The sequence below is a fragment of the Salmo salar genome, chromosome 24, assembly GCF_965601325.2.
Source record: "Salmo salar chromosome 24, fSalSal1, whole genome shotgun sequence".
Classification (NCBI taxonomy): Eukaryota; Metazoa; Chordata; class Actinopteri; order Salmoniformes; family Salmonidae; genus Salmo; species Salmo salar.
In genome coordinates this window covers 30,939,135-30,965,286 of record NC_138314.1, presented here as the reverse complement: position 1 = coordinate 30,965,286, position 26,152 = coordinate 30,939,135, and the positions used below count along the sequence as shown (strand labels likewise).

Genomic DNA, 26,152 nt, shown 5'->3' with positions numbered 1-26,152 from the left:
CACCACACCCTAATATGGTATTTTCACAATTCTTTAACCAGTTGAATATAGACACCAATATACATTTTTCTGTATTACAACTTTTCTGAAATATTGTATTAAAATATGTAAATGAGGCAATTTTGTTAACACTCCAGTGCCCAACTTGTATAGAGCAGATTGTGGATATATACACCTTTTTGATTCTTTCTATCTGTAAAATAGAATTGGCGCATATTTAAAAAGAAAATCTAGAATCAAAATTTGAAAACATATCTATACAAGTCTGGAGAATATATCCAATGATAACCACACAACATGTGGTGAATGCAGATGTTTCTGAATCTGAGAAAAATGAGTTGGCGTCTGACTTTCAGGAAATGGCAATTAAAGAGAAGTACAATGAATTTAGTCTACCAATCGTCAAACGCCTATTTAGACCCAATCACGGTCTCTTCAAAGGCACTACATATAGTCTAGTGACGAGATTGTGTTTAGATGTAGGTGAAGGAGTCAAGCGCAGGAGAGCAGAGATGTCCGAGATTAGTTATTTAATAAGCAAGTCCAAACATACAGGTCAGGAACAATACCAAAATAAAAGCCATTGACAACAGAGAAACCAGTTACTCACGGAAGGAGGGAAAAAACAACGCTCCTAAATTTATACACACTTGGTATAATACGTGAAAACAAATAAGGCACAACCTTAACAAGCAACATCACATGAACAATCCCGCACAAACCTAGGCAGGCAACAGGGGTAACTATACACACAGAAATGAAGGCAAATGAAACCAGGTGTGAAAGAACCACAGACAAAACAAACGGAAAAGGAAAAAAGGATCGGTGATGGCTAGTAGGCCGGCGACGCCGAGCGCCGCCCGAACAGGGAGAGGAACCATCTTCGATGGAAGTCGTGACACTAGTTTGTAACATTATCTATGAAATGGGCTTTTAAATGATCTATGATTACATTTAGTGAGTTTAGAAATTATGCATTTATGTCCATTTGAATGTGGTTAAAATTCAATTTTTTTTTAATGACGGGTAGTATGATAAACATTTACATTAAGTTTGACTTTTTTTATTTAGCTTTTTGAAAGTACTAATATTAAAGGGACAAAATACCCAAAAATATAAAAATTTACGTTAATGCAAAAAAATGTCATTTCAGCCTGTGGTGCTTCGCTGTAATTAATTGATTAATGGTTGCTGAAGTGTGGTTTGGCGTGCCAATGAAGTAGGAGCTCACTATTGCATTGTTACACATTATAATGTACCAGACATACGTTTAACCATGCAGACCACCAAATGCACAATGGACATGAATTACACAGTTCTATAAAATAACTAAACAGAACAACAACATATAGCTCTATCATTTTCTGTGTGTTATAATCCAACATGTATTTTTGACAATGTTCCATGTCCATAGTTGTATTTCCAAAATGTCCAATATAGTTTTTAAAGTTTTAGTTGTCGTGTCCTGTGCCAATCCTAAATGAAAAAAATGTGTGGTCAGCAGGTAATGATTACATTCTTTAAATATGGGGGCTTTGCCAGTCCCAAACAAACATGTCAAAGTTCAACCCCTGATCAATCCCAAATGAACCACACACAGTATATAAAGTGAATTCGGTCAAAATTAAGACGCCAAAGCTACTGTCTGGAAGGGTGAGTAGGCTACTCTACTGCTATCTATCTCTACACTGGGAAATGTTTACTGGTAACTGGCTCTATAGCTCTGGGGCCGGTTTCCCAAAAGCATCTTAAGGCTAAGATCATCTTTAGAACCTTCATAGGAGCATTACATCTTCGTGCTGTTTCCCAAAACTATTGTTACTAAAGTTGCACTTAAAAGCTTGTTATTTTCTGCCTGCCTCAGAGCACTCATAGAACAGCTAAGCACGTTAGATGTTTTTTGCCCTTCTGTATCACTTTATACCCAGAAGATCTCCGCTAAATACAGAATCACAATGCTTATCTGTCTCTCTGTGACTGCCGATAACTTCAGATTGAAGTTGACTACAAATACAAAGTAGCCAATATGTTTGCAATTGTTACAAACAAGTGAAGGATAAAAATAATTTGAAGGTAAGATTTGGATGGAGAAAGCTGATTCGAGAGCAGCGCTGCCTTTCTTTCCATTCTATCAGTATAGAAAAGTATTGGGAAAGTATTTAGACCCCTTGACTTTTTCCTCATTTTGTTACGTTACAGCTTAATTTTGAAATTGATTAAATTGTACCCCCCCTAATCAATCTACACACAATATCTCATAATGACAAAGCAAAAACAGGTTTTTATATATTTTTGCAAATTTATTACAAATAAAAAAGTGAAATATCACATTTACATAAGTATTCAGAACCTTAACTCAGTACTTCGTTGAAGCACCTTTGGCAGTTATTACAGCCTCAAGTCTTCTTGGGTATGACGTTACAAGCTTGGCACACCTGTATTTGGGGAGTTTCTCCTGTTCTTCTCTGCAGATCTACTCAAATTCTGTCAGGTTGGATGGGGAGTGTCACCGCACAGAATTTTTCTGGTCTCTCCAGGGATGTTCAAACGGGTTCAACTTCGGGCTCTGGCTGAGCCACTCAAGGACATTCAGAGACTTGTCCAGAAGCCACTCCTGCATTGTCTTGGCTGTGTGCTTAGGATTGTTGTCCTGTTGGAAGGTGAACCTTCGCCACATTCTGAAGTCCTGAGCGAATTGGAGCAGGTTTTCATCAAAGATCTCTCTGTACTTTGCTCCATTCATCTTTCCCTCAATCCTGACTAGTCTCCCAGTCCCTGCTGCTGAAAACCATCCCTACAGCATGATGCTGCCACCACCATGCTTCACCGTAGGGATGGTGCCAGGTTTTTTCCAATCGTGACGCTTGGCATTCAGGCCGAAGAGTTCAATCTTGGTTTCATCAGACCAGAGAATCTTGTGTCTCAGGGTCTGAGAGTCCTTTAGGTGCCTTTTGGCAAACTCCAAGCAGGCTGTCATGTGCCTTTTACTGAGGAGTGGCTTCCGTCTGCCCACTCTACCATAAAGGCCTGATTGGTGGAGTGCTGCAGAGATGGTTGTCCTTCTGGAAGGTTCTCCGATCTCCACAGAGGAACTCTGGAGCTCTGTCAGCGGGACCATCGGGTTCTTGGTCACCTCCCTGACCATGGCCCTTCTCCCCCGATTACTCACTTTGGAAGGGCGGCCACCTCTAGGAAGAGTCTTGGTGGTTTCAAACTTCTTCCATTTAATGTTTGAGGCCACTGTGTTCTTGGGGACCTTCAATGCTACACACATTTCTTTGGTACCTTTCCCCAGGTCTGTACCTCAACACCATCCTGTCTCGGAGCTCTACGGACAATTCCTTCGACCTCATGGCTTGGTTTTTGCTCTGACATACTCTGTCAACTGTGGGACCTTATACAGACATGTGTGTGCCTTTCCAAATCATGTCTAATCAATTGAATTTACAACAGGTGGACTCCAAGTTGTAGAAACATCTCAAGGATGATCAATGGAAACAGCATGCACCGGAGCTCCATTTTTTTGTCTCATAGCAAAGGGTCTGAATACTTGTGTAAATAAGTTATCTTTTTATTTGTGATAAATTTGCTAACATTTCTAAAAACCTCTTTATGGGGTATTGTGTGTAGATTGATGAGGAGAAATTGAATTTAATCAATTTTAGAATAAGGCTGTAACGTAACAAAATCTGAATTCACTATAGACACTGCTTGCTTGCTTGCTTGCTTGCTAACCCGGTCTGCTAACTGCTAGCTTGCTAGCCCCGGTCTGCTAACTGCTAGTCCCGGTCTGCTAACTGCTAGCCCCGGTCTGCTAACTGCTAGATTGTTTAGCCCCAGCCTACTAACTGTTAGCATCGGCCTGAATCGCCGTGGCCCCAGTCAGCCCAACCACTCACTCACTGGACCCATATGTTTACATTTTAGTCATTTAGCAGACGCTCTTATCCAGAGCGACTTACAGTAGTGAGTGCATACATTTCTTATTTATTTATTTATTTTTTGGACTGGCCCCCCGTGGGAATCGAACCCACAACCCTGGCATTGCACACACCATGCTGGCGTTGCGAACACCATGCTCTACCAACTGAGCCACAGGGAAGGCCACTTGGCTACGCATGCCTCTCTCTAATATCAATATGCCTCGTCCACTGTCTTGGTTAGTGATTACTGTCTTATTTTACTGCAGAGCCTCTAGCCCTGCTCAATATGCCTTAACCAACCATGTTGTTCCACCTCCTACATATGCGATTACATCACCTGGATTAAACATCTCTAGAGACTATATCACTCTCATCATTACTCAATGCCTAGGTTTACCTCCAATGTACTCACATCCTACTTTACCTTTGTCTGTACACTATGCCTTGAATCTATGCTATCGTGCCCAGAAACCTGCTCCTTTTACTCTCTGTTCCGAACGTGCTAGACGGCCAGTTCGTATAGCCTTTAGCCGCACCCTTATCCTACTTCTCCTCTGTTCCTCTGGTGATGTAGAGGTTAATCCAGGTCCTGCAGTGCCTAGCTCCACTCCCACTCCCCAGGTGCTCTCATTTGTTGACTTCTGTAACCGTAAAAGCCTTGGTTTCATGCATGTTAACATTAGAAGCCTACTCCCTAAGTTTGTTTTAGTCACTGCTTTAGCACACTCTGCCAACCCGGATGTCTTAGCCGTGTCTGAATCCTGGTTTAGGAAAACCACCAAAAACCCTGAAATCTCCATCCCTAACTATAACATTTTCCGCTAAGATAGAACTGCCAAAGGGGGCGGTGTTGCAATCTACTGCAAAGATAGCCTGCAGAGTTATGTATCACTATCAAAGTCTGTACCTAAACAATTCGAGTTTCTTCATCTAAAAATTCACCTTTCCAGAAACAAGTCTCTCACTGTTGCCGCTTGCTATAGACCACCCTCTTGCCCCCAGCTGTGCCCTCGATACCATATGTGAATTGATTGCCCCCCATCTATCTTCTGAGTTCGTGCTACTAGGTGACCTAAACTGGGACATGCTTAACACCCCGGCCATCCTACAATCTAAGCTTGATGCCCTCAATCTCACACAAATGATCAATGAACCTACCAGATACAACCCCAAATCCATAAACAAGGGTACCCTCATACATATCATCCTAACTAACTCGCCCTCCAAATACACCTCTGCTGTTTTCAATCAAGATCTCAGTGATCACTGCCTCATTGCCTGCATCCGTAATGGGTCTGAGACCTAACAACCACCCCTCATCACTGTCAAACGCTCCCTAAAACACTTCTGCGAGCAGGCCTTTCTAATTGACCTGGCCGGGGTATCCTGGAATGACATTGACCTCATCCCGTCAGTAGATGATGCCTGGTTATTCTTTAAAAGTGCCTTCCTCACCATCTTAAATAAGCATGCCCCATTCAAAAAATGTTGAACTAGGAATAGATATAGTCCTTGGTTCACTCCAGACCATTCTGCCCTTGACCAGCACAAAAACATCCTGTGGCGTTCTGCACACTAATAGTTGCCTAATAATTGTGCACACTTATATTTCCCTGAGAAAGACAAAACTCACTTTTCCTTTGTTAAACATTCAGGTTTGAGGTTCAATGACATTTTGGATTGACTGAGAGCATTGTGTTTGTTCAACAATAAAATTAATCCCGAGGAATACAATTTGCTTAATAATTGTGCACGCAGTGTAATATATATATATATATATATATATATATATATATATATATATATATATAATGTCAATAGCCAGAAAGTTCAATCCAAGTTGTGTACCAAGAATCAATAGGTTTAGCCTATATCATTATTGAAATGACCAGTGAATAGCGATACATCTTCCAGATAGTGACATTAATTGTGGAATCGACACCAAATTGATTGACTAATGCAAATTTTTGTAACTTTGTGATAGTTGCCAAGATGAGGACAGCCCTGTGTTTGTGGATCGTTATGGGAGTGCTCTGCCCGGGAGAGGTCAGAGGTCACAAAGGTAACGGAGGTGACCGCCACCACAGTCACAGTCGCGACCATGGTGGTGACCGTGACCATAGTGACAGGCGTGACCATGACCATGGTGACAGGCGCGACCACGGTCACGACCATGACCATGGTGACAGGCACGACCACAGTCACTGGCGTGGCCATGGCCATGGTCACGGGCGAGACCACAGGCATCATCATCATCATCATCATGAGCCCAGTGACAACAGCACTAAACCAGTGATCCAAGGAAACTTGGAGTTTGCTTGCAGCCTGTACAATCAGCTGGTGGCTCAGCCTGACAACCAGGGCAAGAACGTGTTCTTCTCCCCGCTGAGTGTGTCCCTGGTCCTGGCCGCCCTGTCCGTGGGGGCCAAGGGTCAGACCCACCAGCAGCTTTTCACTGGTCTGGGCTTCAACAGTAGCCTACTGACCCAAGAACAGGTGGACCAGGCCTTCCAGACCATCCTCACACAGCTCAACCAGAAAATAGGTGTGAACCTGACCGTAGGAAGTGCACTTTTCCTGCAAAACACCTTTACACCACGCCCCGAGTTCCTAGAGGACTTGAAGCGCTTCTACCTTTCTGAGGGTGTCACAGTGGACTTCACCAACACTGCTAAGGCCATCGATACAATCAATACATATGTGGGGGACAAGACTAAAGGCAAGATAGACAAGTTAGTCAAAGATCTGGACCCAACCACTGTCATGTACCTCCTCAGCTACATTTACTTCAAAGGTAAGAGGATATTGCAAACTATAAGACAAAAAAACAATAATACAAACACGAAATAGGGTCCTTGAAATGAAGTAGAGTTCAGTTCTTTGATTGATACAGATCTTGTGGAATCAATTCCTTCTAACTCTGTCAATATGGATTTTTTTTGTCTCTCGATGTTATTAGAGTTATTGATGGCATTGTACCATTTGGCTGTATCTCTTGCTGAGTCTCCCCCTCAGAAAACCACTTTTGGTCTGGTAACTTTTACTCATCACATCACACCCCAAAATGTTTTATGATTTTCTAATTCTCAAGGAAAATGGGAGATTCCATTTAACCCTGAAGACACGAAGGAGGACACATTTCATGTGGATGAAAACACCACTGTTCCGGTCCAGATGATGAGCATGATGAAGAGGTTCTCTGTCTACTACGACCAGGAGATCTCCACCAGTATCCTGCATCTCCGCTACAACGACTCAGTGTCCATGATGCTGGTGCTACCAGAGAAGGGACTCGCTAGTCTGGACGAGGTCATATGCCTCAACCACATCACCAAGTGGCACATGTGGAAGAAGGCCAAGTATGACCTGTCTCAATCATTAAGCATCACTCTCATATAACTAATAAACGTTGGGTGGGTAAAACAACCATATATCACAATCATTGCAAGTAAAACCTTCTTCCTGTCCATGTTTGTCTTTAGGGAATACCATGTGTATGTTCCCAAGTTGTCCATCACCACAACATACTCCCTCAAGGACATTCTGAGTGGAATCGGAATGCCGGACATGTTCAGTGATCGAGCTGACTTCAGTGGAATATCAGAGGAACTGAAGGTGGCAGTCTCAGAGGTGGGGAACTCATTCACTCTCAGTGATTCATAAAGACAGAAATATACAGGGAAACAACAGCAATTCAGCAACAGCAATGCACTAACCTCTCGAGCACAACCATGTGATGACAGCCTTAATGTTGCGGTCATTTTCAATTGGTAGTTTTATCCCTGCTTTTTCAAGGAACCCCTGAAAGCTCTGTCTGGCTCCCCAGGGTGTCCTGGGAGAATCACTGCCCTAGAACATATTATATGTGAACCATGTGAACTAGGCCTACATCAGACTGCATTGTATGGTTGTTTCAGGTGGTGCACCAAGCCTCCTTGGATGTGGATGAGGCTGGAGTGACCGCAGCAGCTGCCACAGGTGTGGTCCTTATGCCCTTCTCCTCCCGACGCACCCCTGTCTTGAAGTTTGACCGTCCATTCATGGTCTTTGTCATGGACCGGGAGACCAAGAATATTCTCTTCATGGGCAAGATCCTCAACCCAGCCAACAAATAAAACCGGTGCTATGTAAAACCAGTGGTGCAGAAAACATGTGATCTATAATCACAAATTGAAATCTAAGTGCGGTTGTTAGGAAACCAGTAAGCAAACCCATCCAAACTCTTCTGGGTCAATCTAGCCTGGGAACCCAAAGCTAACAAGTGTATTAATCCTCGGTATTCACTTTGCTGGATATTTGTACAACTACTAAATACATATCCCCATTTTCTGCCAGTCTTTCTTGTTATCTTTTGGTTCTATGCCTAATAAAGCATGTTACAGAATTTGGACACATACATGTTCTTGCAAAGTTCCCATAAAACGTGTCTAAAACATTAATATAATATATTCTGAGAACATGGTAACCATGTTGTGTATGTTTGGTGGGACGTTCATGGAATATTCTCCTTACCCACAGAAAACTGGACACATTCATTTTCTTGAAAGGTTCCAATGAAATGTGTCTAGACCATTAAAATCTTATGTTCTGAGAACATGGTAACTATGTTCTGGGTAAGTTCTAGCTGACATTAAGGGAATGGTCTCTTGGAAACATTCCTTGCACATCACAGGAACATTACTATGAAAATGTTAGTTAATGACCTAGCTAGACTTGTAAGGGAACGTTCTCTAAAGTTCTGAGGAACGTTTGTTGGCTGGGTTTAAGGATCGGCAGTTGTAAATCATTCAACGCATTATGTCAAGATCCCAGATTTTAGAGTAACAACAAATGTCGGTACATATAAGTGTCTTATATCGTCTGAAAGCTTAGATTCTTGTTAATATAACTGCACTGTCCAAATTACATTAGCTATTACTGCGAAAAAATGCCATGCTATTGTTTGAGGAGAGCTCCTAACAACAAACCCATTTTTTGACGGCGATTATTTTGATAAATTCACCTCTGAAGGTGAAATGTGTACTTACATTCTGAAATATTGCTCTGATTTATCATCAAAAGGGTCCCAAAGATAACATGAAGTGTTGTTTTGTTAGATAAAATCCTTTTTCATATCCTAAAAAAGTCCATATAACATGCACGATCGATTTTGTATTTGCACTCATTCAATTTCCAAAGAAATTAATCTGTGAAAATCTCACCCTAAACGTTGTTTCAACAAGTCAAATCACGTTTGTATCTATTCCTCAGAGATCCTAGAAGGTAACAAGACTTCACCATTTCATTAGGAGTGTAGTATATCCTATAGGACACCATATTTGGTCAGAGAGCGACGCCTTCATGGCACGCCGATGACACGGGCGGCCATCTCTTGAACGACTGTATCTTTGTCAAATAAGCACCAATCGGGGTCAAACAAAGCTAACTAGATAGCCAATGAGCTGGGCTTTACGGGAATACCCGGAAACTATGCATATGTCGTAAAATTTAGTTTTTTAACCTTGTACGACAGCATGCCTTTTCATTTTGGACAAAAATTATAAGGATATTCAGAGCTATGAAGTTATGAAAACTGGTTGTTTTGCAAATGTTGAACTTATATTAAAATCAAATCAAATGTATTTGTCACATACACATGGTTAGCAGATGTTAATGCAAGTGTAGCGAAATGCTTGTGGCTACTAATACTTGGAAAGCTAAATCAAAGTCCAAGTATACAGATTTGACAATATTCTCGCAAAAAAATTGAATATGAATGCAAATGTCTCCTTCACGATTTGCCCAAATGTACATGGGGACTTCACACTAAAAGTCTTCAGGATCAGTCATACTCCAAGTTATCCATCGGAAACTTTGCACATACACTGCTGCTATTTTGTGGACACTATCGGAATTACAACCAGAGTGATGGCTATAACAGAGACCGTTCTCTCTCTCTCAAAGATGGTGGTAAAAAAAACACTGGTTGTTTTTTTCTTTGTATTTTCTTGAATCATATCTATTGTGTTATATTCTCCTACATTAAATTCACATTTCCACAAATTTCAAAGTGTTTTCTTTCAAATGGTACCAAGAATATGCATATCCTTGCTTAAGGGCCTGAGCTACAGGCAGTTAGATTTGGGTATGTCATTCAGGGGTAAATTGAAAAAAAGGGGGCTATTCCTAAAATGTTTTAACCAATAAACTATAACTCGCTTGCCAGCCAGATGAAATGTTGATTACTTTTCCTGACTAACTCCATTTTTCGATTGGATGGGCCTGATTAGGCTACTACATTCAGACATGGCGGAAGGAACGGTGGAGCAGGCAATGGAGAGCAAGAAGAAGCATATTTTTATCGAGAAAGGATGAAATGTACAACAGAAGAGGCAAGACTGAAAGTGATTGATGCGTTTAGATACTACAGGTACGGACCATTTCAAAACAGCAGTACTAACGTTATATGTATGGTTGTTAGCGCGCGAGTTAATCCACAACAAAGTGCTTTGACCCAGACAGTGTGTCTGGCTATGGAGTAATGTCACAGATTACGTTACTGTATTTGGTAACGTTTTGTATGAAGATTTTAGAAAAGAGATGACTAACTAATGATGATGCATTGCTAGCTAAAATCAATTCCTGTATTTATATTGGGGTCTGTTTAGGCTAATTACATTTTCCTATACCAAACCGAGATGAAATGTGTTTTATATTGGAATATTCGGTAGATACATTATAGGTATTATTCTAGGCATACTTTCAAGAATGCTAATTATTACTACAACTATTAATCGGGTATAGCTACCTCTATTCCTCTCCTGTGGTCTGTGTAGGGGAACAGGCTCAATGGATTTAGTTTCTTCTGTGGATTATATATTGGTTTGCAACAAACGTTAAGGTGCATTACCTCCACCAACTGTACAGGAGTGTGGACCAGAGACAGGGCAGGTGTAAATTCTAGAAAAATAAATACATAATTAAATAATACATCCCCTGAAGATTTTAGCAGCAGTTCATTTAAGCTTGGCTCTTCAACACCATTACTCCTTAAATCTAATAACAATATCTCCCTTTCCTTCCCATATTGCTGGCACTGAAAGAGAACGTGTTCCACTCAATGAGATATATACAGTGCATTTGGAAAGTATTCAGACCCCTTAATATGTTCCACATTTTGTTACATTACAACCTTATTCTAAAATGGATTAAATAAAATAAAAAAGTCCTCAATCTGCACACAATACCCCAAAATGACAAAGTGAAAACAGGTTTTTAGAAATTCTTGCAAATGTATTAAAAATAAAAAAGATATTCAGACACTTTGCTACGAGACTCCAAATTGAGCTCAGGTGCATCCTGTTTCCATTGATCATCCTTGAGATGTTTCTACAACTGGATTGGAGTCCACATGAGGTAAATGCAATTGTTTGGACATGATTTGGAAAGGCACACATCGGTCTATATAAGGTCCCACAGTTGACAGTGCATGTCATAGCAAAAACCAAGCCTTGAGGTTGAAGGAATTGTCCGTGGAGCTCCGAGACAGGATTGTGTTGAGGCACAGGTCTGGGGAAGGGTACCAAAAAAATGTCTGCAGCATTGAAGGTCCCCAAGAACACTGTGACCTCCATCATTCTTAAATGAAAGAAGTTTGGAACCACCAAGACTCTTCCTAGAGCTGGCCGCCCGGCCAAACTGAGAAATCGGGGGAGAATGGCCTTGGTCAAGGAGGTGACCAAGAAGCCGATGATCACTCTGAACCTTCCATAAGGACAACCATCTCTACAGCACTCCACCAATTAGGTCTTTATAGTAGAGTGGCCTGACAGAAGCCACTCCTCAGTAAAAGGCACGACAGCCCGCTTGGAGTTTGCCAAAAGGCACCTAAAGGACTCTGACCATGAGAAAAAAGTTTCTCTGGTTTCTCTGGTCTGGAGTAAACTTGGCACCATCCCTACGGTGAAGCATGGTGGTGGCAGCCTCATGCTGAAGGAATGTTTTTCAGCAGCAAGGCCTGGGCAACTAGTCAGGCTCGAGGCATGCTTTGTGTAAGAGCTAATGAAAATTGAAAGCAAAAAAAAATCAATAACAAAACAAAAGAGGTGGATTTGTCTATCCTCCCCCGATTCAGAATATATAATTTTCATAGGCATGGAATGCTTTAAGAGCTATTCAAGATTTGAAATACTAAATATTATTATACAAAAAATAAAAGGTGTTTAAAAAGATATATATTTATATATATTTTTCTCTCCATCCGCTCCTGATTCAGAATATTCCATCTTCATAGTCATGGCATGCTTGGTTCAATAGCTATCAACGAAAGAAACAAATATCCAATATAAAACAAATTTGACCTCTATTGCTGACCACCACCTCTGTTTATCTATTAGCTAGCAGCTAACTAGCACAGAAGCAAAGGAAGTGGAGCTAACTAGCTCTAGAAAATAACAATGATAAAAGATGATACTAAAACAATATGGGCTAAATTCCTGGCTGACAGAAAGACAAACATTTACATTTCAATACGGTTGCTCATGTTATTTAAAAACAAGGTTATGCCTAGCCTATACAACCATGTTCACCAAGTAGAAGATGCTTAGAAAAGAAAGTGTTTTGTGGATCTTTGTGTCAAGTCATTTTAAGAAGTCTGCATATTGAATTTAGTGTTTTCATAATTCAAAAAGGCTATGAAATATAGCTAGGTTTCTATTTTCCCTTATGCTTTTCTGGACTCCCTTATCTCCATCTCCTCTTCCTCCTGTCCACTTAATCTCAGGATGCATGTTCAGGCACGGGTGAATCGAGCAGAGCGTCAGTTCTGGAGTCTTCCGGAGCATTACCAGCTGCTGCTGCTCAGGGTCCTGCCCAACCTGGCCCGTATCCGGCGCAGTGTGGACCACAACCAGGAGGTGCTGCATGCCATCATGCTCGACTGTGTCCACATGTTTGAGAACATGCAGTATGGCGAAGAGGTAAGCATCAGAAAGGTCACACTCATGCTTTCTCTAACACCTCAGTTAGATTAGACACTAGGCTACTAACCTTGGTTACATTAGACACTAGGCTACTTCTAGCAATCAAACTACTGGAAGGCAATCATTTTCAATGAAAGGAGGAGACAAGGAGTCATTCAACGATTTAATCACTGGCGACTAGAGAGCAGACAAAGTTGAGAAAATTCCAAGTACGCAAATTATCAGTGCGACTCAATCGGAGGAGGGAGGGTCTGATTTACTAGCTTTGACACTGCTGGATAGGCTAACAACAAGTTTGCTGTTTTGCATGCTGTTCGGAAGATATCAATGATTCCTTACTACAAGGTAACTTCTGGTGTAACCACCCTGTTAGTCATCCTCTTCCTCGTGGTAGGAGAAGTAGTATGCTGCATCTAGGTGTGCAGTGCAATAAAAAAAATATATATAAAATGCAACAATTCCAGTTCATATGAGGAAATCAGTCAATTGAAATAAATTAATTAGGCCCTAATCTATGCATCTGTTGGTCACAGATATCTTAAACAAAATGGGCCTCAGGACCACGTCTGTGCATTCAAAGTGCCATCGATAAAATGCAATTGTGTTCGTTCAATGGGGCACTCTGTTCACAACGTTGAGATCAGCAAACCGCTCGCCCACACGACGCCATACACCCTGTTTGAGGTTGTGAGGCCGGTTAGAAGTACTTCCAAATTCTCTAAAATGAAGACTTATGGTAGAGAAATGAACATTACATTCTCTGGAAACAGCTCTGGTGGACATTCCTGCAGTCAGCATGCCAATTGCACGGTCCCTCAACTACTTCAGACATCTGTTGCATTGTGTTGTGACAAAACTGCACATTTTAGAGAGGCCTTTTATTGTCCCCGGCGCAAAGTGCACCTGTGTAATGATCATGCTGTTTAATCAGCTTCTTGATATGCCACACCTGTCAGGTGGATGTATTATCTTGGCAAAGGAGAAATGCTCACTAACAGGGATGTAAACAAATTTGTGCATAATTTGAGAGAAATAAGCTCTTTCTGGGATCTTTTATTTCAGCTCATGAAACATGGGACCAACACTTTACATGTTGCGTTTTATATTTGTATTCAGTGTAGTTGGAGGTGCTGCAGATGTTTTTCTATTCTAGTATACCGCACAGCACAAAATTCACAAATTATTGTATTAGTGGAAATTATATTTAGTATAGATCTTAGATACATTTTCTGCCATGATCCTTTCATCATTGGATGCATTTGAGGAGTTAAAGTGAATCTGTCTTTCTGTCCAAGATGACCTGAGGAAGGTGCGTACGTCCTCCATGTTCGACATAGACAAGCTCAAATCCACCATTAAACAGTTTGTGCATGACTGGAGTGAGGCGGGCCAGGCTGAGAGAAACTCCTGCTACCTGCCCTTCTTTAAAGAGATCCAGAGACTCTTTCCAAGCAATAAGTGGTGAGCGCACACAGTCTTGAAATCTAACTCAGTTGTGTGATTTTGTATTCTGTGATTTTGTATTCTGAATTGTGTGTATTCTGTCAGTGATGGCATGGTTGTTTCTTTAGTGATGTGTCTAAGGTGAGCGTGCTGGTTCCGGGGGCAGGGCTTGGTCACTTGGCATGGGAAATCACTCGTCTGGGCTACGCCTGCCAAGGCAACGAATGGAGCTTCTTCATGTTCTTCTCCAACTTTGTCAGACATACACCCTCAGCCCTCATTTAAGCCTAGCATATAATGCAATAATTCAGTCCTTGCATATGTTGCATCATGTGTCATTTAATGATTGAGTTGGGCCAAATCAATTGCCTAGCATATAAAATTAGCCCCATACAATCCTCTTCGGGGAAAAAAGTATTTATTGTTGGTGATCATTTTCTCACGCTACTGTTGTTCAGCTTATCTAACTTGCCTCTGTTCTGTCCTTCCTCCTTCTTGAGGTGTGAAAAGGTCAACTCCATGACCCTGTACCCGTGGATCCACCAGTTCAGCAACAACAAGAGGTCATCTGGCGTCAACCCCCAGAGCCTGCCTCCAAACTCTGACTTCTCCATGGTGGCCGGGGACTTCCAGGTCTTCACAGAGCCTAGTGAGTGGTGAGCTGGCTGTCTGAAAGATCAACAAGAGCATTAAGTGATCAGGGCCTGTATACACAAAGCATCTCAGAGTAGGAGTGCTGATTTAGGATCAGGTCCCCCGTCTTATTCAGAATCTAAAAGGCTAAACTGAGTCTAGATCAGGACTCCTGCTCATAGACACAGGCCCTGTGAATATGGGCCCTGGCCCTTGAGTCTCTCAGGTTATGTCAATTGTCCACGTATTGGGAGTAGTCAATGGTGAAAGTGAGCACTCTACACTAGACACATCAATTATTTGTATAACCTGTGTTGGTTTGTATTAGCAATGATAGAATGAGGTGAAACGAGTATCATTGTGGTCTTCCCTCTCAGACACCTGGGACTGTGTGGCTACCTGCTTCTTCATCGACACGGCACACGTCATCGACTATGTGGAGACCATCTGGAACATTCTCAAACCTGGAGGCGTGTGGCTCAATCTTGGTGAGTGACGATTGGTTCAACAGACCTCCTTACTGACCAGTGAAAGAGGTTCCCTTTTATTCTACGCATTTTTGGTGCAGTTGCTGTTTTAACTTACTGGTAGTGAGTTGTATACTGTATGTATACTTTTACCAAAGCTGCAATTCTTCCCTTTCCTCTAGGCCCGCTGCTGTACCACTTTGAGAACATTGCCAACGAGCTCTCCATTGAGCTCAGCTACGAGGACGTCAGGGTGGCCATTTTAAAATATGGATTCCATTTGGAGGTAAAGCAACAACAACAAAAATTATAACACAGGTGTACAGATCGGAGGACTACTACTATAGTTTACAGTAAAGAATAAAACATTTTTTCAGTTAACGTTGTTTTGACAATCCTCCGTGGGCCTAAAACACCCTGGGTGTTTCTCAAAATGCATACTACCGTGCTCCGAGCACGCAAATTGGAGCACGGGAGGGTCGGAGTATGAGTCCAAATCAAAGTATTCGAAACGGAGAACGGAGAGCAGTTCTCAAAAGCGTACTCCGTTTGTATATATTTTGAAGCATGCATCGATGCAAGCTTCAACGGAAAGTATGCGAAGAAATAACACGCAACCACGTCAAAAATGACGCAAAATGTATTGAAATCAATGGCGGGCTATTATTTGAGATGAAGCGAGAGAAAATATACTCTGACTTCGGAATGAAATGTTGCCTATTCACATCATATGTTGCCTGACTACAATATTTTATCTTGATTCATTAATAAATACATGCTGTGTCATTTTGGCATGTTTACCTGCCTACGAAAGAGTAGATCGCGATCCCATAAGCCAAAAGGGCTAGCTACTACTGGTAGCTAGCCACGAAGAATTATTAGCTAGGTACCCACAAATAATTGACATAATATTCGTTTTAGGTCATTTTGCTGTTAAACTCTGGTTAGCTACATTTAAAAAAATAAAACAAATAATAATAATAATATTATATATATATTTATATAAATAAATAAATAACCCTGTTTTCGTGGTATCCAATTGGTAGTTAGTCTTGTCTCATCGCTGCAACTCCCGCGAGACTCGGGAAAGGCGAAGGTCAAAAGCCGTGCGTCCTCTGAAACACAACCCAACCAAGCCGCACTGCTTCTTGACACAATGCCCAATGAACCCGGAAGCCAGCCACACAAATGTGTCGGAGGAAACACTGTGCACCAGGCTACCTTGTCAGCGTGCACTGCGCCCAGCCCGCCACAGGAGTCGATAGTGCGCGATGGGACAAGGATATCCCTGCCGGCCAAACCCTCCGCTAACCTGGACGACGCTGGGCCAATTGTGCATCACCCAATGGGTATCCCGGTCGTGGCCGGCTGCGACAGAGCCTGGACTCGAACTCAGAATCTCTAGCGGTACAGCTAGCACTGTGATGCAGTGCCTTAGACCACTACCCACTCGGGAGGCCCTGGTTAGCTACATTATTACAATTCGCATATAGCTAGCTGATAGTTAGGAAGTAAACCGGTTGCATTATGTATTTATTGTTTCGTCTCTATTGTCCTGTCTGGAAGACAGTTCAGTGAATGGGTAAGTCAATAGGGATAACTAGCTAGCTACAAAGAATTGGTAGCTACCCACGAAAAATGTACATCTATCTTGCATAACATTTAGTTTTAGGACATTTTTGCCTGTTTATCTAGCTGGCTAGCTAGATTTATGATTCACATATCTAGCTGATAATTCTGAAATAAGATGTTTGCCTTGTGTATATCTTGTTTCGTCTATTGTTGGCATTGTCCTGGCTGGAAGAAGGTTCAGTGAATGGGGAGGTGAGGTAATACAGTTGGGGGAGTGCGAGTGCTTCTCAAATGTAATGTTTAATGAATCCTCCACACTCCTCACAAGAACGTACTCAAGAGGACGTCTTCGGAGAATGCACTCGGAGCATGACAGTGTGAAGCACGGTAGGATGCATATTGAGAAACACTGTCTTTAACTGCAGGTGGAGAGAGAGTCTGTCCCCACCACCTACACTAAGAATGATCAGTCCATGCTAAAGTACCTGTATGATTGTGTTTTCTTCGTGGCACGGAAACCTGACCATCTGAATGCCAACGAGCTCCAGGTGGTCCACGAGAACAGACTGGAAGCTTTGCCACGTGACATTACAGCGTAACGACCGATTGCCTGCCGTCGAGAGCATTTTTTTAAAAAAGAGTAAGATGACACACGACAATGGAAAGGTTTGCTTTAAATGTGCTTATTTTCTATATCTCATTGCCGGAACTCCCCGATCACCTTACGTCCAAGCCTTTGAGATTGAGACGGACACCTATAATGGACTGAAATGACTAAATCATTCAGCCCTTGGACTGTTTGTCTTCAGTTAGATGTAAGGTGACGTCTCCATGCTGACCTGATGTGGTTGCATGCGTGTTAGACCCGCCTCTACAGCTTCCCAATGCATTTATTTTGTAAAATACAGTGTTACCAACTCTGGCTATTTAAAGTATTTTCTCACAGGGAAAAGTCAGTTGCTGAAGTGGCTGGAGTTGGTAATACTGGGGGTCGGACAAAGTTGTTTTTTTCTAATTATATGATTGAATTTCAGCATTACAAACTGGATCTAGCTACTGCCTCACGTACCAATAAAGGAAAACACCATTTAAGAAAAAAATGTAATTCACATTTTAGTCTAATTTTGAATGGTATTGTTCATGACGCAATTCAAATTTATTTGATCAAGAAGATCTATTTAGAATGAATCTCCTATATTCCCTCTGTTTTCAGTTATAGACAGAAATAATTTGAAGCATTATGACCAACTATGATCAATGTAATTATTCTACAACAATTCCCTTTTGTTAATTACTGTCTGCAGACTGTATACAGCCAGGTAGATCTAGAAGTTACAGAAGATAAACATCAGTGGTGAACCTTTATCATATCAATAAAATTAGTACACAGCACATGAAAGGGAGAATCAATAGTCGTATATAATTAACGGGAGATCCAGTCAGTGCACACATTGAATTATTCACTGACAATGATTGTCCTAATTACCATGTATATGAAGGACTGTCCTAATCAATTGAATGCCCTATTTGGCCATCTCAATAATGCTTTCTCAAGCAACAGGGCCTCTATCAGGTGGTGTGAAAGGAAGGCCTGGAAAATCACCCACTTCATTTGCTTACACACACACTCATACTGACTACACATACAATCATCATATATGCTGCTGCTACTCTGTTTACCATATCCTGATGCCTACTCACCTTGTCCCTATATAGACACCAACCCCTACCACTCCAGTATCCCTGCACATTGTAAATATGGTATTGGCACTGACCCTGGAACTGATACTCTGTATAGCTTATTTACTTTCATGTTCATATTTCTATTTGTGTGTTTTGGTTCTACTTGACTTTTTAAAATAAATATATTCCTAGCTCAAGCAAAAAAAAATACATTTCACTGTACTTGTGCACGTGACAAACTTGAAACGGTAGGTGGCCTATATTTTCTAGCTGGAATCATCGGGACGTCCTTACCCAATTGAAATGTAAAATGTTTAGGGTAGGGTTATTCAACTGTTATATGAGGTCCGACTGGAGGCAGCTGGTTTTCTGTTCTACCTGACAACTAATTTCACCCACCTGGCATCCAATGTCTAAACCAGTCCCTGATTAGAGGCGAACGATACAGTGGAACTGGCTCAGAGGTCCAGAGTTGCGTTTGAGGGGAGTAGGACACAGACTGTAAAAATAAGGTTTAAGATATGAACGTCCTAATGATAGCAGATAGCACTAACCCTGTTGGTGCGGAGAAGAGCCTTGATAGTGGTGGGCGGGAACAGAGGATACATCCTCACATTGGTTTCCACAAGATAAAAGACAGCCACAAAGTCAAAATTGGCTGTATCGTAACATTTCATGAAAACAAACGTGCTTTTAGGTGTTAATATGCAGTGTGGTTAAGGTTAGTTTTAAAATCAGATTTTAAATGGTAGAAATAGGCGGGGTTTATGACTTTGTTAACTAGTGACAACCACTCTCATTGGCCAGACCGCGTGTGTGTAATTTACACAGTAAGTGGTGCGCGGCTCAGTCAAAACATTGATACTGGAAAGATTCCAAGCAAAACTTACCTGGCACTCTGAAATATTTGGACAACTTGTACTCATGACGAAAAGGCGAGCTGAAGACGTGTTGTTCCACGACACGCCTGTTAAAAGATCATGTTTTCGTCCACTTGACAAATTTGATACGCAGTTAGAAAGCATGGCTGCAGCCGGGTGCGTGAGTCCGCCATCTCTGCTCGCTTTGTTGGGGAGACGCTGCAAAAAGAGACCGTATTATTTCGAAGATCAGGAGGAACATCAAGAAACACTTAAACCGCGCAAGTTGTCAAATAGTGAGCATCGGGTCAGTGCACCACAGAGTGTGCTGGTAAAGAATTCTGGAAGTTTCCTAGAGAGTGCATCTGCGAATTCTGGTTGCTCAACGCTGACCTCTAAGAAACGTGCACGAGATAACACTGTCACAAGATACGATGCTCCAAGGATTGTAAGTATATATATATATATATATATATATATGCCTAGAAAGTGTATACTGGAACAAACTGCACAAGGTTGAAATTGCTGTAATCAACATCCATTGAGCGCAATACTTGAGGTGTCCACAAGATGTTGCACGTTGTATTTTTTTAGTACCCATTCTTCCTTTCAAACCATGTCACTAATTAAGTTCTTAAGTCACCACTACAACAGTTTCTTGTTTATTTTCCATGAATTAATTATTAAACGCTCTCCCTCTTCCTTTCACCTCTAGGTCACACACAAAGATGATGATGGCAATGACCTATGCACTTTCAACTCATTCCAGTACTGGAGGGTCCCTCTACCTGAGCTGGACATTTCACTCCTTCAGAATGGAAACCTCTCTGGATCAAATGGAGAACCCCCTGCCAAAGAACTATCCTGTGAAGCCATGGAGTCATAAATTTTAATTCATGAAGGTCTGCCCACCATGGAACTCTTATATGAGAAGTGGCCACCAGTGGAGGCTGGTGGGAGAAGCTATAGGAGGACTGGCTTTTTGTAATGGCTTGAATAGAATTAATGGAACAGAGTCAAATGTGGTTTACATGTGTCTGATTCCATTCCAGCCATTACAAGGAGCCTGTCCTCCTATAGTTCCTCCAACCAGACACACTGCCCATCAGAGCCATAGGTTTAGATCTATATTGTGTAGACCGTGTGGTACGTAGACACCTGGCCAGATTTCAAAATATATACTGAATATTACATTTTAACCTTAAACGTTATAAAATTAATATTATAAACAACATATTAAATTGCTTTTGGCCAAAGGATCTGTGGAAAAAGTTTAAAGTGTTTAATACAGTGTGATATTATTAATCTACAATTGATGTTCTTAACCCTGGGCAACATGGGCCTGGGAGGCTCACAGGGATATTGGTATCCACAGTACTCCACAAATGATCAATTTGTCAACTCCATACTATTCCCCAAAATGTTTGTTTTGACATGAATGCACTGTAATTTAAGCTTTAAAGCTGCAACAACAAAACATCTCTGCCCCATGACACAATTTGTAGATTTGCAGGAAATTAGCTTTAAAACTGCAACATTTTCGCTCTTTCACCTGGCCTGAGACACTAACTCTGAAATCTGGCTTCATGGTTGTTGTACCTGCTTTGAACACAAGGATAAAGCTACATGTACAGTGCATTCGGAAAGTATTCAGACCCCTTGGCTTTTCCCACATTTTGTTACGTTACAGCCTTATTCTAAAATGGATGAAATAATTCCCCCCCTTTCGATCTACACACAATACCCATAATAAGGAAGCAAAAACAGTTTTTTAGCATATTTCTGAAAAATAAACTGATCACATTTACATAAGTATTTAGACCCTTTACTCAGTACTTTGTTGAAGCACCTTTGCCTGTGATTAGAGCCTCGAGTCTTGGGTATGACGCTACAAGCTTGGCACCCCTGTATTTGGGGAGTTTTATCCCATTCTTCTCTGCAGATCCTCTCAAGCTCTGTCAGGGTGGATGGGGAGTGTCACAGCGGCTATTTTCAGGTCTCTCCAGAGATGGTCGATCCGGTTCAAGTCCAGGCTCTAACTGGGCCACTCATGGACATTCATAGACTAGTCCCGAAGCCATTCCTGCTTTGTCTTGGCTGTGTGTTTGGGGTTGTTGTCCTGTTGGAAGGTGAACCTTCACCCCAGTCAGGTCCTGAGCACTCTGGAGCAGGTTTTCATCAAGGATCTTTGTACTTTGCTCTGATAATCTTTCCCTCGATCCTGACTAGTCTCCCTGTCGATGAAAAACATCCCCACTGCATGATGCTGCCACCACCATGCTTCACCGTAGGGATGGTGCCAAGTTTCCTCCAGACGTGAGGCTTGGCATTCAGGACAGAGTTAAATCTTGGTTTCATCAGAGCAGAGAATTGTTTCTCATGGTTTGAGAGTCCTTTAGGTGCCTTTTGGCAAACACCAAGCGGGCTGTCGTGCTTTTACTGAGGAGTGGCTTCTGTTGGGCCACTCTACCATAAAGGCCTGATTGGTGGAGTGCTGCTGATATGGTTGTCCTTCTGGAAGGTTCTCCCACCTCCACAGAGGAACTCTGGAGCTCTGTCCGAGTGACCATCGGGTTCTTGTCCACCTACCTGACCAAGACTCTTATCCCCGGACTTCTCCGTTTGACCGGGCGGCCAGCGCTAGGAAGAGTCCTGGTGGTTCCAAACTTCTTCCACTGTTCTTTGGGACCTTCAATGCTGCAGAATTGTTTTGGTACCCTTCCCCAGATCTGTGCCTCGACACAATCCTGTCTTAGAGCTCTACGGACAATTCCTTTGACCTCATGGCTTGGTTTTTGCTCTGACGTGCACTGTCAACTGTGGGACCAACAGGTGTGCCTTTCCAAATCATGTCCAATCAATTTAATTTACCACAGGTGGACTCCAATAAAGTTGTAGAAACATCTCAAGGATGATCAATAGAAATAGGATGCACCTGAGCTCAAGTTCGAGTCTTATTGCAAAGCGTCTGAATACTTATGTAAATAAGGTATTTCTGTTTTGACTTTTAATACATTTGCAAGAATTTCTAAAAACCTGTTTTCGCTTTGTCATTATGGGGTATTGTGTTAATTTTAGAATAAGGCTGTAACGTAACAAAGTGGAAACAGTAAAAGGGTCTGAATACTTTCTGAATGCACTATACATACCAGGGCTACAGTGTCATTACCATGGAAATACAACTATATCTATATGGCTTACAGCATGAAACCAGAGTCAAATTATTTCCACTAGTTGGGACCGGCAGGGGTGAACTGGCCATCTGGCATTTCAGCCAAATGCCAGATGGGCTGGTCCATTTTTGGTCCAGTTGGCCTGTCTAACTAGTTAATTTTTTTGTGTGCAAAATGATCATTACTTGGCTAATAATGGGGGGCCTCAAGGAAAAAAATGGGCCGGTGGGGGGGCCTCGAATAATAGGCCGACGTGTCAGAAATGCCAGTCCGCCCCTGGGGACCGGTATTTGTAAGAGCTTTTATAGACTGAACACTAATTGTTTTATTACTTTTAAGAGATAAATCATTGACATAGTGTCATTAAATGCGTTCAGTGCTCCTTTTTGTATCTTTATGTAGCCTACAGTGTATTGGGATGAAATGTGTTGTGTATGCACCTAGTTGTTGGTACATTAACTCACCCTGGCTACTTCAAAGTGAATGGACTATTTTATTTGATCTAAACCTAAACTATGCTTTTCCTCTAGCTGGGCTTGCTGTTGTTCATAGCTTGCTGTTGGATTCTTACTTTAAATTACATTCCAAATAGATGGATGGATTTATGGATGAAAGAATTGATGTATTAATCAATGAATGTCTATGTTAAGGCCAACATTCAGAAGTCGTTACTCTGTTTACAAGTCTGCTCTTCAGTCTGTAAACTGCTGCTCAACATGTTGTATACAGTACCAGTGCATTCTTTGCGAGGTTTGTTTTTCACTTTGTCATTACAGGGTATTTTGTGTAGAGAGGTGAGGGGGATTTTTTTATTTATTTTTTAATCCATTTTGAATTTAGGCTGTAACACACAATTGTTTTTGTTAAGTCAAGTGGTATGAATCCTTTCTGAAGGCACTGTAGGTAACACAAGGCAAGTTTGAGGTCTATGTTGGTCTATACAGTTATCGCTTTGTACAATAAAACTATAATTATGTATACTGTTTATTGTTGAAATGACCAATGGGTGGGCGCTGCACTCCCTTAAAGAATGGAGTGCAGCAGACCACAACTCATTCCATGGGTGTTGGGTGAAGTGTGATCGATGGCACACATGTTTACTGCACTCTGACAGCCATGTTCTTTGACCAAACAGGGTTGCCAAGGGCTTTCCTAGAGGCCATAACATTGTCCCAAAGTGCACTTTCACACCCCCCATTATGGATTTAAAAGCATTTGATTGGTGGTTATGATGAGCGCTAGCCGTATGCAGCACCACCAACTGTTATTGAAGTGGTAAATGGAGAACAGGAGTTCCAAATCTTAGCCTTTTTTCAATTGCGAAATCTACTGCGAAGAGTTTTGAAATCTGCCACATCCCCTTTGAATCAGCTGTTGTTTTCTCATGTAGAATAGCATACCCACATTTAGAAACGATATGCAACTTATCCTTTTATATATATATATATAAAATATGTAGCATAATTGGCTACATTTCTTTTGACCACTACACACATGTATTTTGTGGCTCTTCCTCTGTAAATGTTACTTTCCTGATGACATGCTAGTGGGACAGGAGAGTAATTTCATACAAGCACATATGTTTCCTCTACTCAACTGACTTTGACCTTTTCCGAAAGGAGGCGAGGAGAGGACGCAAGGAATAGAGCAATCCAATTGAGATTCTCCCAGTGTGTTTATGGTGGAGGAAAGCATGAGATCTTCAAAGCCTTTGTGAAGGAATGACTGACCCTTGGACCAAGGCCTGGTTAAAGCCTGTCTTCAACAATGATCAGCCAATGAGGGATCAAGGGAGCTGAATGACCCATGTGTTTAATTACTGTATAGGATACCTGTGTCAAGTATACGTATGGACCTATGTTAGGATCATTTGTGTGCCTATATGAATGCAGATTCTACAATGGTAAGTTTGGATAAGTTGTCTTTATATTATCTGTATGGCTTCTTATACTGAAGGCAGTTCATTAGCAAGTTTCTATGAGTATTAGTGGTGCAAAATTGTAGCCTAACTGAAATGACTGATTTCAAGATATTTAACTTTTTTAATTCATTTGAAAAAAGTCCTCAAATGATTCTAAATCAGTCCTACTTTATTATATAATAATACACCTGCTTCTTATATAAACTAAAGTCAAATCGGTGTGAACTAAGGCTAAGTGAATTTATAGTGGGCATCGCATCTCATATATACAGTTGTGATTCAAATCTGTTCTATTTTTGCCTTTGTCACCATGTGTTTCTAGAAAACAATGTTATCTCTTCCTTGCTATTGTCAATGTGCTGTCCAAATGTTGCATTTATTTGTATAGTGCACAGAGCCTGAGACGAATTTGCTATTTGTTTCATTAATCCACTGTTTATACAGTCCTAAAATCTGTTGCATGTCAGCAATCAAGTTTTCAAGATATTGTCACTTGCCACATCATAATTATGATGCAAAATGCTAATGATAGTAATGAAAAAAAATCCCAAAAGATAGTTTTTGAGTGCATTTTTCAAAATAATCGAAAAACTTGAAATCAAAGTTTACATATGAGAACATTTGTCACTAACCCAAAAATGTGGGGTGTGCAAAACATAAGCCTAAAGCTTGTTTGGTGCATAAATTACGAGCTTGTTGAGATGACCATGATGAATTTATATATTTTTGGGGGCGGCAGGTAGCCTAGTGATTAGAGTGTTGGGCCAGTAACCGAAATGTTGCTAGATCGAATCCCCGAGCTGACAAGGTAAAAATCTGTCGTTCTGCCCCTGAACAAGGCAGTTAACCCACTGTTCCTAGGCTGTCATTGTAAACTGACTTGCCTAGTTAAATGAAGGTAAATCTCTCCTTTCTCTTTCACACACACACCAGTGGCGGTCAGTGCCATTTAAGATGAGGGAGGAAGTTACATTTCTTTTATGAGCATGGCCTTATTTCTATTACAGAATATTGTATGACTGTCATTCACCCAGCTCAATGTAACATCAATAGGTTTAGGCTGCTACATGATACTCTAATTTTCTCTATACCCATCATGAGGTTGCTACAACCCAGCCTATGAATGAAAGCTTACAACGTAGGTGCACAGCACAAGATCATTTTTTGTAATCAAGGTGAGACAGACAGTGACACATTCAGTACCGCCTTCACACCTGCCTGCATCTATGCATCTAGCTGATCTAGGGTGTAATCATCAGTCCAACCATTGTAAAACGAGAGTTTCTACGGGACAAATTCAGGCATGTTTATCTGAATTTCGTTCCATTTTAAGAAAAGTTTTTCAACAGAATCAGTGGAATGAATACACCCCTGATCAGACACAAACACAGTTCACTTTCATAGCAGCCACATACAAACAGCATGATCACTTTGCTAGTTGTATAATTCCTTCTCACATCTATGCGCTTTCCTCTCACATTTTCCCTTCGCTTGTGCACAACACATCAGCTTTCCAA

The 26,152-nt window shown here is 41.4% G+C and overlaps 3 protein-coding genes and 1 non-coding gene across 8 annotated transcripts in view; 3 read left to right on the top strand and 1 right to left on the bottom strand.

Annotated features, from left to right (window-relative positions):
• The first annotated feature begins 813 nt into the window (after positions 1-813).
• LOC106585699 (hibernation-specific plasma protein HP-55) lies at positions 814-8,307 on the top strand. 2 transcript variants are annotated; one of them, XM_014172209.3, is made up of 5 exons: positions 814-904; positions 5,908-6,717; positions 7,015-7,282; positions 7,406-7,553; positions 7,841-8,307. In XM_014172209.3, exons 1-5 carry the CDS (start codon positions 829-831, stop codon positions 8,036-8,038), a joined length of 1,500 nt encoding a protein of 499 aa, XP_014027684.3. In that variant the 5' UTR covers positions 814-828; the 3' UTR covers positions 8,039-8,307. The 2 variants fall into 2 exon arrangements, with proteins under 2 accessions (XP_014027684.3, XP_014027683.2); XM_014172208.3 differs by lacking the exon at positions 814-904 and adding an exon at positions 1,529-1,653.
• Positions 4,010-4,105, bottom strand: trnaa-cgc (transfer RNA alanine (anticodon CGC)). The gene is made up of 2 exons: positions 4,066-4,105; positions 4,010-4,045 (listed from the first exon to the last, which is right to left on the bottom strand). It is a non-coding gene; the product is annotated as a tRNA-Ala (tRNA).
• Positions 8,308-10,162: 1,855 nt separating the features above from the next.
• LOC106585701 (carnosine N-methyltransferase) lies at positions 10,163-23,692 on the top strand. 4 transcript variants are annotated; one of them, XM_082968633.1, is made up of 8 exons: positions 10,163-10,332; positions 12,685-12,880; positions 14,179-14,344; positions 14,827-14,975; positions 15,337-15,447; positions 15,609-15,712; positions 17,424-19,989; positions 20,257-23,692. In XM_082968633.1, the coding sequence occupies exons 3-7, from the start codon at positions 14,208-14,210 to the stop codon at positions 17,595-17,597; spliced, it is 675 nt and encodes a 224-aa protein (XP_082824759.1). In that variant the 5' UTR covers positions 10,163-10,332; positions 12,685-12,880; positions 14,179-14,207; the 3' UTR covers positions 17,598-19,989; positions 20,257-23,692. The 4 variants fall into 4 exon arrangements, with proteins under 4 accessions (XP_082824759.1, XP_082824760.1, XP_082824757.1 ...); XM_082968634.1 differs by lacking the exons at positions 10,163-10,332; positions 12,685-12,880 and having other exon boundaries at positions 14,837-14,975; XM_082968631.1 differs by lacking the exons at positions 10,163-10,332; positions 12,685-12,880; positions 14,179-14,344 and having other exon boundaries at positions 14,351-14,975.
• Positions 23,693-24,257: 565 nt separating this feature from the next.
• The window catches only part of LOC106585702 (transient receptor potential cation channel subfamily M member 6), a 55,060-nt gene continuing 53,165 nt past the window's right edge, over positions 24,258-26,152 (top strand). The window contains exon 1 of the mRNA XM_082968629.1: positions 24,258-24,617. Coding sequence (XP_082824755.1) covers positions 24,597-24,617 — 21 coding nt within the window. The 5' untranslated portion in view covers positions 24,258-24,596. The remainder of the gene's footprint in view (positions 24,618-26,152) is intronic.

What these genes read in the sequence shown, in the direction of transcription:
- LOC106585701 (XM_082968631.1), top strand. Translation starts at nt 14,657, where the DNA reads ATGTGTCATTTAATGATTGAGTTGGGCCAAATCAATTGCCTAGCATAT. An exon ending in AGGCGTGTGGCTCAATCTTG is followed by an intron (nt 15,448 to 15,608) that starts GTGAGTGACGAT and finishes CCTTTCCTCTAG; the next exon opens with GCCCGCTGCTGTACCACTTT. An exon ending in AATATGGATTCCATTTGGAG is followed by an intron (nt 15,713 to 17,423) that starts GTAAAGCAACAA and finishes CTTTAACTGCAG; the next exon opens with GTGGAGAGAGAGTCTGTCCC.
- LOC106585699 (XM_014172209.3), top strand. Translation starts at nt 829, where the DNA reads ATGGCTAGTAGGCCGGCGACGCCGAGCGCCGCCCGAACAGGGAGAGGA. An exon ending in CGATGGAAGTCGTGACACTA is followed by an intron (nt 905 to 5,907) that starts GTTTGTAACATT and finishes ACTTTGTGATAG; the next exon opens with TTGCCAAGATGAGGACAGCC. An exon ending in CAGCTACATTTACTTCAAAG is followed by an intron (nt 6,718 to 7,014) that starts GTAAGAGGATAT and finishes CTAATTCTCAAG; the next exon opens with GAAAATGGGAGATTCCATTT.